At 40.5% G+C, this 16,387-nt stretch overlaps 1 protein-coding gene across 1 annotated transcript; it reads right to left on the minus strand.

Moving 5' to 3' along the window:
- Nucleotides 1–5,783: 5,783 nt before the first annotated feature.
- LOC121995401 (mitogen-activated protein kinase kinase kinase 18-like) lies at nt 5,784–8,233 on the minus strand. The gene is made up of 3 exons (XM_042549149.1): nt 7,017–8,233; nt 6,468–6,574; nt 5,784–6,028 (listed from the first exon to the last, which is right to left on the minus strand). Exons 1-3 carry the CDS (start codon nt 8,231–8,233, stop codon nt 5,784–5,786), a joined length of 1,569 nt encoding a protein of 522 aa, XP_042405083.1.
- Between the last annotated feature and the right edge of the window lie 8,154 nt (nt 8,234–16,387).

Here is a 16,387-nt window from a genome sequence, read left to right on the forward strand (position 1 = left end):
GGAAGCCAAAATATTGAAATAAATGTTTAATTAACTTACTAATGAAGCATTAATACAAGAATTAATTAGTTCTTTAAAAAGGGTTATTCAAAACATTTTATTTCAATTTAGAAATTTACTTACTTAGAAATTTTTAATTGCCTAGTCATTTATGTGCTTAAAAATTCTCAAAAATCATTCTTTCTTAAGTTAAAAGATTTTCTGAAATTAGAAATTTATGCTCAAATTACTTAGAAATTTTTTTTAAGTTAGAAATATTTTTTTAAAAATATTGACTTAGATTGTTTCTCTTGGAACCCCATTTTTTTTGTGATCAAAGGGGGAGAAGGGAAAGTATAAGTCTAGGGGGAAGTAGATAGATTTAATTTTTTGTCTATCTTTTTTACTGAGGTAGATAGAGTTATTTTTTTCTATCTTTTTGTACTTAAATTGCAAATTAAGTTAAGTTACTTAATTTTATTTAAAGTCTATTTTACCCTAGCTTAACTTGGGTTGATCACACCAAAAAGGGAGAGATTGTTGGAACCCCAAGGTTGTTTTGGTGTGATCAACAAGTTAAGTTAGGTCCTGTGTGTTTTTAACCTTGTGTCTAAGTGTGCAGGAGCTTAGGAACACAGGTAGTCGAGCGGAAGACGCAGCTAGCGAGAAGGACGACAGTCCGAGGGACGAGGTGCTGCGGAAGAGTACCCCAGTGGACGAGAAGGAAGCGTGCAGTGGTTCCGAGGGACGAAAGCCGGAGCGGAAGATTGTTTGGGGAGCAAGAGACGCAGCTAGCGAGAAGGACGGCACGCGGTGCATCTGAGGGACGAAGACTGCAGATGAGTACGCCGGCGGACGAGAAGGAAACACGCGGCAATTCCGAGGGACGAAAAGTCGGAGGGAAGCCCGCTCGAGAAGATCGGAAGTTGGGTTCGGGTGAGCCCTTTTCCGGATGGCAGAGATCACCCAAATGAGTGGATCTAGAGGAGAAGAACCTGACCGAGGCGGGACTGAACCAGAGAAGAGGTCCCGGATGAAAAAGTCAACGGCTGTTGACTTTGGGCTCCGGGGCGCCCGGAACAGTCCGGGGCGCCCGGACCCAATATTTTCACCAGATCGAGTCAAAACTCGATCTGAACGTTGGGGGATAAAATTTATCCCCCCAGGACGCCCGGAACCCTTCCAGGCGCCCCGACCAAGGCTATAAATATAGCCTTGGTCCAGAAGCTTTTCATCAATTCAGAACTCACGCATTTCTTTCAAACACTTGTACGCTTTCTGTAGTTAGCTTCTGTTGTGCGCTTCAACTTTGTAAGAGGCTTCTCCGCTTGAAGGAGAAATTCTAGTGCGATCATCTTTCTTGGATTAACAATCTCCCCAGTTGTAACCAAGTCAAAACCTGGTGCCTCGTTTTCTGTTCTGATCTTAGTTTATTGCTTTGATTATTTTACAAGTGTCAGTTTAAGAGTTCGAGAAGGGTTGGTTTGTGTTTTGATTTTTGCAGGGCTATTCAACCCCCCTTCTAGCCGGCCTAAGGGTCCTACAGTAAGAAGTTACATCCTTCTTAGCCTTGGGTTTGTATCCCAAACCTCTATGGCCATTGGATGATCTTTGTGCTCCTAAACCTAAGTTTTGCTCATTTTGCCCTTTTAGGATATTTTCCATCCTTTTTAGGGTCTTTTCTAACTTATCAAGTCTTGATCTCAAGACTTGATTTTCCATCCTTAAGTCCTTAGCTTTAGGTTTTTCAATGAATTCATGAGCATTTTTATTTTTAGGCTTGTAACTAAAACTCTTAGTTTTCTTGCCTAGATTTTCATCTACCTTCCTAAACCTATGTGTGGTAGTTTTAGCATGTAGAGCCACATGTTTTTCTTTAAAGCTTTCATGCTTTCTATTCTTATGGTAAATAGCATTGAAATGATAAAAGTTAGAATTATCATGCTTTTTACCATTACTTAAAGGGGTAGGCTCAATGAATGATACCTTTCTTTTTACCTTGGAGGCTCCCCCTTGAGTTGTGCTTCCTCCATGAGTCTTTACCGCTTTCTTCCCCTTGGGACATTGGCTCCGGTAATGTCCCTTTTGATTGCACAAAAAGCACACAACGTGCTCCTTGCTCTTCTTTGTTGAGGGAGCGGTCTCTTTGGGCTTTTCTTTGCCCTTTAGTGCCACTTGGCCCTTCTTCTTGGCCAACTTGGGCCACTTGCTCTTGTAATGCCCATGCTCCCTACACTCAAAACATATGATATGATTTTTATTTTTAATTGAAATGTTTATACCTTCATGTGTAGAGATGATATCTTCTCCTTTTGATCCGGAGGTAGAGACTTCCTCTTGATCCGATAATGATGCTCCTCCAATAAATTCGACTTGACTTGTGGAGGTGGAAGCTTCTTCATCCTCTTCTTCTCTTGACCCGGATGTGGAGACTTCTCCTTCTTCTTGATCCGGTGTCATCGAAAATTGCTTCCCCTCAATCCTAGAGGTGGAGGCTTCTTCATCTTCATCTTGTACATGGAACAAGGAGTAGGCCTTCTACTTGCCCTCTTCATTGCATTCCTTTGAAGATGAGGCTTCTTAGACTTCTTCTTCTTCGGAAGTTGAGCATCTCTCAACTTCGGAGTCCTCTTAATTTTGATCCATCGAGTCACCCTCTTTGGATTCTTCATGATTTGGTACAGTGGAGGGGATCTCATGAATCTTAACCAATTTGCTCCATAGCTCTTTGGCATCCTTGAATTCCCCAACTTGAGCCAAAATGTTGCTCAGCAATAGATTGACCAAAAGCTTGGTCACTTTATTATTTGCCTCACATCTTTGGATTTGTTCTTGGCTCCATTTGCTTTTCTTGAGAGGCTTGCCCTTGGAGTTTGTTGGAGCTTCAAATCCTTCCATGAGAGCAAACCATTGCTCTATCTCCATCATTAAGAAATTCTCGATCCTTGATTTCCAAAGATCGAAACTTGTTGAAATAAATGATAGAGACACCCTTGTATCGAATCCAAGCCCGTCTTGGAATTCCATTTGAAGTTGAGCTTCTTGTGATGAAGTCTTCGACTTGTAGAATTGCTTCAACCTCTTCACCCTCTAGCTCTTTGCCCCTTCCGGCGATGATTCCAGTGAAGAGCGGCCTCGCTCTGATACCACTTGTTGGGACCGATTATGTAGCTAGAGGGGGAGGTGAATAGCTCGGTGCGCTCGTCGTGCTCTTCGTTGCTTGTTTCTTCAAGGATATGCAGCGGAAAATACAAAGAAAACAAATACAACGCTAACACTAAGGATTTACTTGGTATCCACCTCAAGAAGAGGTGACTAATCTAAGGATCCACACACTCACGCACCCTCCACTAATAAAACACTCCTTTTTGGTAACTACCGAAGGCGGAGAAGCCTTACAAGTTCACACTACAAGAAGAAAGGGAAAGAGAACAAAATACAAGCAAAAGCTTATAAGTTTGGACAAGAAAACCCTAACCCTAGATTTCTTCTTCTGCTGTAGATCCGCCTCTTGACTTGGACAAACCTCAAAAAACCCTCAAGATCTGGCGGTGGGAACTTTGTGGAGAAGCTTTGGAAGCCCTGTGAAGATCTGAGATGAAACAGTGTAAGTTCTGCCGAGAGAACAGCTCGCCAGCAGCTAAATACGACGCCAACGGTCGGATCCCGATCGATTGAATTGCTCCCAATCGATCGGGGAGGCTTTGGATCGATCGGTTGATCGATCCAGAGCGCCTCTGTGCTCTCGGGAAATTGCCTGGATCGATCGGTTGATCGATCCAGGGCTTATCGTGCGAAATCGCCGCTCCTAATCGATCCACTGATCGATTGGGGGATCTGGATCGATCGACCGATCGATCCAGCGCTATTCTATGCGATCGCGCACTTGTCCCAATCGATCCACTGATCGATTGGGAGGAGGTTTGTCGCGAAGACTCGCCCAATCGATCGGCCAATCGATTGGGCATGAGCCAATCGATCGGCTGATCGATCCAACTCATGATTTCTCTCTAAAATCAAGTCTAAAGCCTCCTAAACCAACATCTGGTCAACTATGACCTATTGGTTCATCGTGCCTAGCATCCGGTCACCCTTGACCTGCTAGAACTCGCTCACCAAGTGTTCGGTCAACCTTGACCCACTTGGACTTATCTTCACTAGGTGTCCGATCAACCTTGATCCACCTGGATTTTCCTTGTGCCAAGTATCCGGTCAATCCCTTTGACCTACTTGGACTTCCCACCACCAGATGTCCGATCATACTTGATCCATCTGAATTTTCCTTGCCTGGCTTCACTCACCAGGACTTTCCTTCTGCCTAACTTCACTCACTAGGACTTCTCACCTTGCCTGGCTTCACTCACCAGGACTTTCCTTCTGCCTAACTTCACTCACTAGGACTTCATGTCTGCATGGCTTCACTCACCAGGACTTCTCTTCTGCCTAGCTTCACTCACTAGGTCTTTCGCCTGACTTCACTCACCAGGATTTCTTTTTTGTCTAGCTTCACTCACTAGGTCTTTCACCTGGCTTTACTCACAAGGATTTCTCTTCTACCTAGCTTCACTCACTAGGACTTTCACCTGGCTTCACTCACCAGGATTTCTCTTCTGCCTAGCTTCACTCACTAGGACTTTCAGTCAAGTATTCAGTCAATCTTGACCTACTTGACTCTCCTTCACACATGAACGATCGCACCTGTAATCTTCATGTATTGACTACATGTATTATCAAACATCGAAACTACAACATCAAGACTCGAGCTTGACCTGGGGAATATTGCACTAACACAAACATTATAAAAGATTTAACAACATAGATGATGTAAAGGATCTAAATTTTAAGAGATCATAAGTTTTTTACTCGGATTAAATCACATAATTTTTAATGTATAAATTTGTTCAAAAATCTATAATTAAATCTAAAAAAATATTGTTTAAGGCCTTTTGGTGGTTATGGATATTTTATTTTTCTGTTAGGATTATTTTAATTTGTTTACAATTTAGGAATTTTGATATATTTAAGCATTTGTCTAGTTGGTACTAGGTCATTATTTTTTATTTTAAATCCATTTTATTCTGTTAAATCTAAAAATAACGTTTTTATGTTTAACAATTGCTTGCGTCCTATCTGAAATTTCTTATAAAAAGAGTCTTTAAAATAATCATTATTCTATCCATCTAATTGGTCAGTTTGGATTTCACAGGAACGAGAATAAAAGACATGTGGTAGCTTCCACTCTCAACCTTTTGGAAATGGGAATTCTACAGCACACAATGATGAAGCCAACACAGACACCATTAATTCCAACTGTATTAACTCTTATTTTTCAAAAACAAAAAAAACAAATCATTAAATGCCACTTTGCTTCCGAATAACTTCTCCGTATCTTGATAACATTGGTGGTGTCTATCTATCTTCCTCACACAGCGCTCTATAACTTTGTGACCAAAACTTTAGGCAAAAAGTTCATGTGGATCATCTGAAACCACAATCTTTTTTCTGCCTTTCTGCAGCCATCCGAAACCACAATCTTCTTCTCCCTTTTGGCAGGACGAGACCACAGTCCTTGGGGCAATGGATAAAGTGCCCTCATGGGAGGGACCCAAATAATCCACAGTACTTGAGCTTTAGCATAAACCCGGAAGCTGAAGCTGTCATTTCATATTTTCCATGGCAACCTGAGCTCCACAAACCATGGTGACACGGCGAGCTGGATAAGAATATGTACTCTTCAATTCTAAGCACAAGACGGGAGAGTGCAGCATGGAATCTGCACATCATTCCTTATCACCATCCCTTTTTCAATTCAAGTATGAGAACTCTTCTGGAAATAGAGGTTGCAATCCATTGGTGATTGGACCATACAACTTTTGCCCCACCGGCTCATTGGGGTTGGATATGATGATGTGTGCATTATTGCCTTCTTGGAAGAAGAACATCATGTATTCATGTGCATATTGGAAATTATGACGATAAGGAAGAACACATGTATGCATATTGGAAGATATGGGGAAAATCACGAGTTTGATCAAAAGGATAACAATATCTGAAAAAATGTATATTATGAAACATTATAGATTCTCGATCAAAGAGAGATTTTTTCTTGAGAAATTTTCGTATCTAGTTCTATAGATGTCTAATAAATATACTTCTTTAAAGTGAAAAATTCTAAAATGTCCCCATGCCAATTTTGTCTAAGAGTATCTACAATATTTTTAACGTTTAAATACGTTAATGTTTATTTTTTATTTTTTCTATTTGAATCTGTAGGCATTCAAAGATTTGAACGCGTTAATGCTACAGTACCAACAAATCTGTCCACGTCGGCGTTAATGCCTCAGGCATTAACATCGTTGTGGATGTCCTAATCACATCTATATATATATTTGAGCATGTGAGTTTTGGGAGGCCGAATCTTCTAGATCTTAAAATACGATCCAGAGAATGGATCATTTCATTCATAAGTGAGATCTCATTGACCCCACCTGTTATACAAATAGGATCCATGGGATCCCATCTATCAGCAACCCCTGTCCAAGAACGGATCAGGGGTTGCGATCCAGAGGTAACAGATAGATCAATGAGATCCCACCTATTAACAATCTTGATCCAAGAACAGATCAGGTGTTACAATCAGAGGATCCTGGTTGAAGTTTTGGGGAGCTCAAGAGCTCTTGTGGCAGTAATACTTGCATGTTTTTACCTTTGGCTTTTCAATCTAGGTGTAATGGTCAATTCACCTTGATGAACATTTACATGTCAAAATACTAGCGTGAGACCACTAGTATGCTCTTAAAGTTCTTAAAAACTCATCAATACTCTCACAGAGGCATTTAAACCACTGTATTGCATTTAAATTAATGTAGATCCACCATGAGTTGGCTTTCGAGGCTAACATTGATTGCATAGATTCAAGACTAAATGAAATTAAACTTTTATTCATTTTTCCTGAACTAACATGATTATCAAAAATTGGTATTGCGTTGTTGCTTGATTTTTTTTTTTTATAAAAAAAAATAATATCAACTAAACACTGTAAACAAAAACCAGAGGAAACATGTAACTGTCTATTGACAATAATCTCATCGTAACAACTCAGATCACATTTAACAAAGCAACACCAAGAACAGAGAGCAGAAAAAACAGAGCAATCCATTCTAGATATCTCCCAGCACTTTTGTTGTTCCACTTCTCTTCCACACTTATCCACAGCCAATTCCTCTGGATTCCTTACTTGTTCCCAGCCATCGTTGTTCCAGGCTGCCGGAGGAGATCCACTCGATGCTAATTCCCTTACTCTTTCTATTCCCTCGGAGATCAAACATACAGAGTCGAAGTCGCCGTAGCTGTCGTCATCGCTGTCGTAGTCTAACTGCAAATTAGCCCATTCAAGTACTCCTCTCGGAGTCTGCTCCGTCGGAGGCTCTGCCTCAGCCAGGAACGGGTGCTGCAGTAGTTGCTCTGCCGTCCATCGTTCTTTTGGGTCTTTTCTCAAACACTTGTCGAGGAAGTCCCTCCCCTGCTTCGAGAGATGAGATGGGTACTCCGGCAGCTCGGGGCCGTAACCGATCCGGAACATGGCTTCGGCAGCGTCCTTAGGCTTCCAAGATGACCACGGTGCTACGCCGGTGAGCATCTCGATGACGGTGCACCCGAACGACCACACGTCCGACTCCGGCCTTGGGATCTCCCCCCTCGCTACCTCCGGTGCCATCCATAATGGCGTGCCTTGCAAGCTCCGCCGATCTCCCGAGAAAACATCGGAAATCCTCATCGCGGAACCGAAATCAGCTAGCTTGGCGACGCCGGGGGCCTCGCCGAGCAGCACGTTCCGACCCTTGACGTCGCAGTGCACGACGCCGGCGACGTCGTGGAGGTAGCGGAGCGCGCGCGCCACGCACCGGGCGTAGGCGCGCACGGACGACTCGTCTGCGCAGCCGCCCAAGTCAGCCGCGGTGCCGCCGGGAAGGTACTCCAGGTGCAGGTTCCGGCATACTCCGGCGCCGACCTCGACGGTGGTATCGTCGCCGAGGTACTCGACGACGAATGGAGAGGAGAGGGACTCGAGGATCCGGATTTCGTTTTCCAGGAAGTCGACCGAAGCGCTGCAGCCGGAGGCCAAGGAGACGGACTTGACGGCGAAAATCCGCCCGGCGGGGACGGCCGAGGGGTCAAAAGCGAGGCTGACCGTTCCGAAGGAGCCGCGTCCGAGGAGGATTCCCCTGATCCAACTATCCCCTTTACTCTCCATAGCCGGAGGACGAGACGAGGAAGCAGAGGAGGAGGTGCCCCCTGTATTTATAGTTAGCCGCGGGAACGTTTTAAGCGAGCTGACGTGGATGGGAATAATTTTTATTTATTTATATTATTGGTTCATTAATCCATGGCACTTGGAGACGTGCACGATGCGCATCTCTTGCTAGTTTCCTTTTTCGAGTGCACAAATTATTCGGTCATTCGAAACGGGCTGCAAGCCTCGTCCACCGGTGCCAGGTGGCATGCTCATTCATCTCTTTTCCATTTTTGGCTATATGTGTGACATGTTCTTTCTAGATTTTTCCTTCGCGTCCCTGAAGGTTAAAATACTGGCAGCGTTAATCATCGGCCATCGGAAATGGAAATGGAATCGTGGATGATCGGGAGCGCGACGCATCGATTCCTTTGGGTGTGTAATTTGGTGATGGATAAGAATTCAAGGGATGGCGATTGGGGGATGCAGTAGGTTGTGGAGCTAGATGAAAGTTTCCGCCAACGGAATCCACGTGTTTTATTGCCTTTTGCGTGGGACAAAACGCGAGATAAAACGTGCACACGCTTCGCCTAAACTCACCACAAGAAGGGGCGTGTGTGTGTTTTTTTTTTCGAAAATAAAAAAAAAATGAAGGCAGAATTCTCAAAGGGTCTTGATGAGTTTCATTTATTGCCAAGAAAGTGCACCACGTGTCTATCAAACGTCCTAAATGCCTTACAAAAAAAAATGAATTCATCTCCCATCCCCCAACTAGCTTAATTAGTATGTCCAAATTATATATATATATATATATATATATATATATATATATATATATATATATATATATATATATATATATATATATGATATTAGGTAGAGTTTTGATATTAGGTTGGCCTACCTTCCGATTTACCTATTAAGTAAAATTGGAATAGTCCTCTTAATTATTTTTCTGAATGTGTTATCACTATTTCACAACCGTGGAGACACATATATGTCCTTACCAATAATGATTATTTTTGAAAATTAATTATATTTTGTTTTGTTTTTTTTTTCTAACTCTTAAATTAATCCATCTATCAAAATCAGCATACATCTTTATTAATAATATTTATTTTTGAAAACTATTTTTTTACTCTGTAATAGTTCATCTAACCATAAGCGGATAAAATTGTTTCATGCTCGTGAGAAGGTTGCATGATAATTTCTGAGTCATTTCTATATTTTGAATGAATGGGTGACTTTTGTGCCAACTAAAGTACATTGATATTTGATAGGTTTCGTAAAGAGTTTAAGTTAATTTGCCTACGCCATTGATATGTGCCTGAAAAATACAAGGACTATATGAAAATGGAATACACAGGAGCGGATCTATGATTTTAAGTTTGGAGGTCATATATCAAGTGACAAAATTAAAATAATTATTAAATATATTATATAATAATAATCCTTCATAACTTTCATGAATAATATATATTTAATTGAAATATGAAAAAAAAATCCTCTAAGGATTCGAACTTGAGAGGTGCGTTTGAAAAAATATTATACATATCATTAGACCAATAATACATATTACCTTATAAAGGGGCCAAATAATATATATACTAAACTATTTTTAAAAAATTAATATAAAAATAATATTATTTAAAAATTTTGGAGGGGTCGTGGCCCCCTCGGGCCATTAGGTAAATCCGCCCCTAGGAATACACACAGAGCTCGTGGAGCTAGACTTGATGCAATTGAGTGGTTTTTATTGGTATCGGAGATTTTGAAAAAAAAAATTATGAATTTACAAATTAAATTCAGATTTATTTATAAAAGTGATGTAAGCAGAAAGAAAAAAATTACTTGGGATGACTGAAGTATTTAGAAAATTTAGTTGTCTAGTATGGTTGACTGTCGAGTTCGAATATAGAGTCCGAGTCAATTAAGTCTGAGTGTTGAGTCCAACTTTGGATGCTAACTACCGAGTCAACCAAGTGCCGACTCCAAGTGTTGACTGTCGAGTGTCAAGTGCTAAGTCGTCAACTGCTGAGTGTCGATCGAGTTAGAAGAAGACATCGAGATCTGCTATCAAGTAATTTCCTTGAAATATATTTGTTCCACCTTCGGCTATGTTTTAAGATTCTCTCGAGTCATCTGTTTCTAGGATACAAAGGTAAACCTCGATCCTCACCTAGCACTGGTGATTGCGATAAAATGAGAGATAGTTGAATACTATCACGGGTACTCTGCCAAGCAAAAGATGTACGATAAATAAGAAGAGAGTGAGGAGAACGTAGGTGGAAGGAAATTCTTTTTTTTTTTGCATTTCTTTGCTTAAGATCATGGCCTCCCCTTTTATAGGAGCGCCTCTCCTTTGCTGCATTAAATGTTATTTATTGCCATTACTATCTGGATCAAAACGTTTATTAATTACCAATTAATGCATCTATTTCATTTGAGCAACAGACAAAAGAAATTCACATGGTAAAATATCGGATGTTTCATTTGGACAAATTTTATCTTGATCAGTCTGGCATTCGATGGGCACATGTCATGTGCGTACAATAATCAACTTGGTTTAGTGCAAATTCGGATGCTAAATTTGCACTCTCCTATACACTCATGCGTGAGAGAAAGTCTCTCTCCATACATTTGTTCACATCATATATGTATGTACAATAATAAAAATCAACCATAAAGCCATGAAACTCCTAATGCAAAACTAAAAACTCATGCATAATGAAGTATCCTCTCTTTCCACCTTTCCATTCATATTTCAAACAATCCCCTATATGAATGGAAACATAATATGTGATAACATTCGGCATTTGAGTCCAGTATGAGACCGATAGATTTTACCATTTAAACCTTCCTATGTGATGATCTGCTTTCTTACTGTCTGACCATAAACATGATGTCCTTTAACTATTCTACCGTTTGTGTAAACATTAACATATCTCATCTAAGACTCTCCCTAAGACTGGCTGACAGTAGACACGATGTTTTTTAATTGTTCTATTGTTGGTGTAAGAATTGACATATCTCACCTAAGACTCTCCCTGATACATCTCAGTTTTTATGAGTGTATTTGTTTTTGATAATAAACACGCCTAGTTCTATGAGAAAGTCTATGAATTTTGTCTCTAATTCTCTTTGAAGTAGTCCACTTCTTTCACACATATGTGATCCTTAAGACACTTGGTGCATGTTAATTAATCTACGCAATAAATCATAATTAACATGTCCAATCCATAAACATGAAAACTCAAACATATAAATGGAAGAGTTTGTAGTTTTATTAACTTTAAATGTAATCTCTATTAGGCTAAGCTTAAATAACTCATTGGTTATATAATCATTTCCTAAAAATATTTTATTTTTAGATAGAATAACTTTGTTCGACTAAAAAATAATGCAGAAGCTATGCTTGTTCAGAAGTTATCCGAAACAAGATTCTTCTAAATTTTTAGAACATACAACATATTATTAAGAGTCAACTCCTTGCCCGAGATTAACTTCAGCATCACTTTTCCTTAACCCATGATGCCCGAGGTTGCTGAGTTTCTTATAAACAATTCTCTCTATCTTTGATTTTTTTAAAGTTGTGGAGTAGCTTATATAAGTACTCTGGGTTAGTTTTGATGTGGTCGACCAGGTTAAGTTAGATCCCGTTGTATTTAAGTCTTCTATCTAAGTGTGCAGGAGTTTAGGAACAAAAAAAGTCAAACAGAAGACACAGCTGACGAGAAGGATGACACGGGAAGGGAGTCGATGGGCTTGGTACGTCTGAGGGACGAAGTACTGCGGAAGAGTACATCGGTAGACAAGAAGTAAGTGTGTCGCATTTCCTAGGGACGAGAAGTCAGAGCGGAGGATCGCTGGAGGAGAAAGCCAGAGTTGGATTCGGTTGAGCTCAACTCTAAAAGGTCGGAGGATCACCCAAGCGACAGGAGAGGAAGCCCAGGATCGGAGAAGGTGCCGAACGAATCAGCAAAGGGTTGACTAGTCCGGGCATGGTCCAAGTGCCCGAACATGGAAAATTCAATCTACATGGCATTGCGAAGCTATTGCGTGGATGTAAAGTTTGCACAGCTAGAGGTGCCCGGAGATGCCTCATCAGTAACATAACACTTGTATTCAAATCTCTTATTTACTGTTTTCATTTTCTAAGCTATAAAGTCATTATACGGGGCTTCTCCACTTCTAAGAATTTGCTTAAAGAATGTGTTCTAATAAGGTGCATCATTCATCTTGGATTAGCGATCTCTTCGGTTGCAAATAAAGTAAATATGATAGCCTCGTTTACTCTTATGCAATTAATCTATATTTTTCTAACAAGTGTTTATTAGTCAAAGTTGAAAGTTGTGAAAAGGGTATATTTGTAATTTCATAGAATTCACCCTTTTTTCCGGTCGCACAAGACCAATAGTTTCTTGTTGTAGTACATATGTATGGTGGCATCGATATTAATCCACCATTGTCGCAGGCTTGAACCCACTAGATTCAATTCAGAGACCATGGTGTAGAGGTCGTCCATTTATGATCCCTTGTTCATGTTGGCCTTCTGCTTTTTTTTAGCTTTTTTCACCACGAAGAGTTGTAACCAATTTGATCACAATTTAAGTCTTTCCTATAGAACTTCTTTTTGTTGATGCCTTCCCTGGATAAAATCTTAGAAGATTTGAGACTTTTCTATTTCAAGCTTTGATTGTGTTCGACTACGTTGGCTTTTACAATAGCCTAAGAGAAAAAAATTTTCTCCAAACTCTTGTTGTCTTACTCACTGTGAAGTCTAACAATGAGTTCTTCTATATTCATCTCATTCCTCATATGCTTTAACTAGTTCTTAAAGTCTTTCTAACCGAGAAGCAACTTCTCAATGATGGTAGTCATCTGGAAGGTTTCACTCAGAACCACACATTCTGAGTGAATCTCATGCAGGATCACCTGAAGCTCCTAATCTTGGTTGATCATCATTCTGGAGTCAACCATCTTGTAGTCTTGGAATCAGCTTACAAAAAATTTCTTAGCTCCCACATCCTCCATCTTGTACTTCTTGTTTAATGACTACCACAACTTTTTAGCTATTTTCTTTATGTTGTATACAACATACAGTGAGTCGGGAAGACAGTTGAAGATATAGTTTTGGAATACAAACTTAGAATGAGGTCATGCCTCCACTGCTCTGATGGTCTAAACATTAACATCCTCAGCATGCTTGGGAAGGTTCTCGTTCAAGAATCGAGCCAGATTGAGCGTGGAAAAGTAAAAAAAACATCTTGTGCTAGCACCTCTTGAACTTCAACCTAGTGAACTTCTCTACCTTTTTCCCATGGCTGATTGGAACATTTCCAATTGAGGCGGAGGGGGCCTCCATGTGATGAGTTTGTTGCACCTCAATACTCTCTATGATCATCTAAAAAAAAATGAATCTGTTTCAACATTGTTGGATAATATGTTGCCAGAATTTTTGACAAAAAATATTGAATTTAGAAACTTAATTCAGACTTATCTATTAATGTAGCCTGAACAAATAATTTCATATTGGCAAGTAGAGAATGAGTTGCTTGGGATGACTGAACTACCTAAAAGATTGAGTTGTCTTGCATGGCAGACTGCTGAGTCTAAGTGCAGAGTCCTAGTCAGCCAAATCTGAGTGCAGAGTTCGAGTGTCGTGTCCGAGTCAGCTGAGTTCGAGTGAGCTGAGTCTTGTTAGGGTCGGTTTATAGCTAGAGGAGGAGGGGGCGGGGTTAATAGCTCGTCACGTTCATTGTCTTACTTCGTGATGATGATATGCAGCGAAATGAAACATGAAAAACTCTTATAACGCTAACACGAAGGATTGACTTGGTATCCACCTCAAGAAGATGTGACTAATCCAAGGATCCGACCCTTACTCACTCATCCATTATGAAACACTCATTTACGGTAATTACCGAAGGCGGAAAAGCCTTATACAAACTCACACACACAGATATACAAGAGGAACAAAAAAAATAAGCTAATACAATATCAAATCTTACAAGATTTGCAAAACTCTAGCTAGCTTCTCCTTCTTGTATGGAATGCCTTTTGACCTTGGAAGTGCAACAACACATTGTTCCAAAAATGCTTCAAGAATTGGCATGCTGTGAAAACAATCACAAGAAGAAGTGTAGATAAAGGGTTGTCGAATCGCTGCGAGGAAGAAGGCTTTTGAGCATTTCCTTCGCAACGGTCATATCTCAATCGATTGATAAATTGATTGGGGAGACTTGAATTGATTGGCTAATCGATTCAGAGCGCCTCTGTGGTCTGTTGGAGAAACCTGTATCAATTGACCGATCGATTTAACGTTTATCGCGACTCACGTGATTTTCAGCCCTCTAATTAATCAGTCGATTGATTAGGCAAGCCTTTATGGTCGTGATTCAGGCTCCCAATTGATCACCTGATCGATTGGGTCAACCTTCACTCACAACCACCTCCAATCGATCAACTGATCGATTTGACTACGGTTCAATTGATCACTTGATGGATTAACCTCCCTTTGACTTGCTTAAATTAAGTCTAGGATCCCCAATTCCAACATCCGGTCAACCGTGACTTGTTGGAACTCCTTATGCCTAGCATTCAGTCAATCTTAACCTTCTGGGACTTTTTCACCAAGTGTCTGGTCAACCTTGACACACTTAGACTTACTGTGTCGTGTCGAGTGTCCGGTCCTCCATGACCCACTTGGACTTCCACCAGATGCCCGGTCAATCTTGCCCCATCTGAATTTCCTTGTGCCAAGTATCCGATCAATCCTTTGACGTACTTGGGCTTTCCAACACCAGATGTTTAGTCAACCTTGACCCACTTGGATTTCCACGTACTTGACTTCACTCACTAGGTTTTTTTAATCTGCTTAGTTTCACTCACCAGGACTATCCATCTGCCTGGCTTAACTCACTAGGACTTTCATCTATCTTCACTCACTAGGATTTTTTCACTACCCAGCTTCACTCACCGGGACTTTCACTTGTTTAGCTTCACTCACTAAGTCTTTTACCTGGCTTCACTCATCAGGATTTTTCAACTACCTAACTTCACTCACTAGGTCTTTCACTTAGCTTCACTCACCAGGATTTTCCAACTGTATGACTTCACTCACCAAGAGTTGCCTTTGCCTAATCTCCAGTTAAGGCTTTCCCAGTCAAGTATCCAGTCAATCTTTTGACCTACTTAACTTGTCTTCACATCTAACTGGTCTGTCCTTGACTAGAGGGGAATTATATCAACAATCTCCTTAATCAGATGATTACATCTGTAATATCCATGTATTATCAAATATCGAAACTCAAGCAACAAGATTCAAGCTTGAGTCAACTCAAGCTTAGTCAACCATGTCAACCTTAACCTAGGGATATTACATCAACAAGTCTAACTATTAAGTCCGACTAGCAAGTTTGACTCCGTGTGCTAATTTTCGAGTAAGTCGAGTGCCAACTCTGAGTCAGCCAACTGTCGCGTCACCGACCGTTGAGTTGTCGATTGCTAAGTTGTTGATCACCGAGTCGCCAACTGTCGAGTTGCCGATTGCCAAATCACTAGCTGTTGAGTCGCAAGAAGACGCTAAGGCATGCTATATGGCATTTCCCATGAAACAGATTCGCTCCACCTCCGACTATATTTTGAAATTCTCTCGAGTCGTATGTTTCCCAGTTTACAATGATAAACCATGATCCTCACCAAGTATTGGTGATCGCGGCGAATTAAGAGGTACCTGAATGCTATCACAAGTACTTAGGCAAGTAAGAGATGCACAACAAAGAAAAAGAGAGCGAGGAGAACATAGGCGAATGGATATTCTTTTCTAGCACCGTTTACTTAATATCATGACCTCATCTTTTATAAGAGTGCCTCCCTTTTGTTGTATTAAATAGCTGATTAAAGACCATTACCATCTAGATAGAAATGTCTATTGGTTAGAGATTTCCCATTGATTGTCAATTAACGCATCAATTTATTTGAGCAACAAATAAAAAAATTCACATGGTAAAATATTGGTTGTTTCACTTTGACAAATTTTACCCCGAACGGTCTAGCATTCGATACGCACAGATTGTACTTGCATATGAGTCAATACGATTTAGTACAAATCTAAGACATGAATTTGCACCCCTGTGTATCTAAGTATGAGAGAGAATCTATTGTGAAAGCGGA

The sequence above is a fragment of the Zingiber officinale genome, chromosome 6A, assembly GCF_018446385.1.
Source record: "Zingiber officinale cultivar Zhangliang chromosome 6A, Zo_v1.1, whole genome shotgun sequence".
In the NCBI taxonomy this organism is placed as follows: domain Eukaryota; kingdom Viridiplantae; phylum Streptophyta; class Magnoliopsida; order Zingiberales; family Zingiberaceae; genus Zingiber; species Zingiber officinale.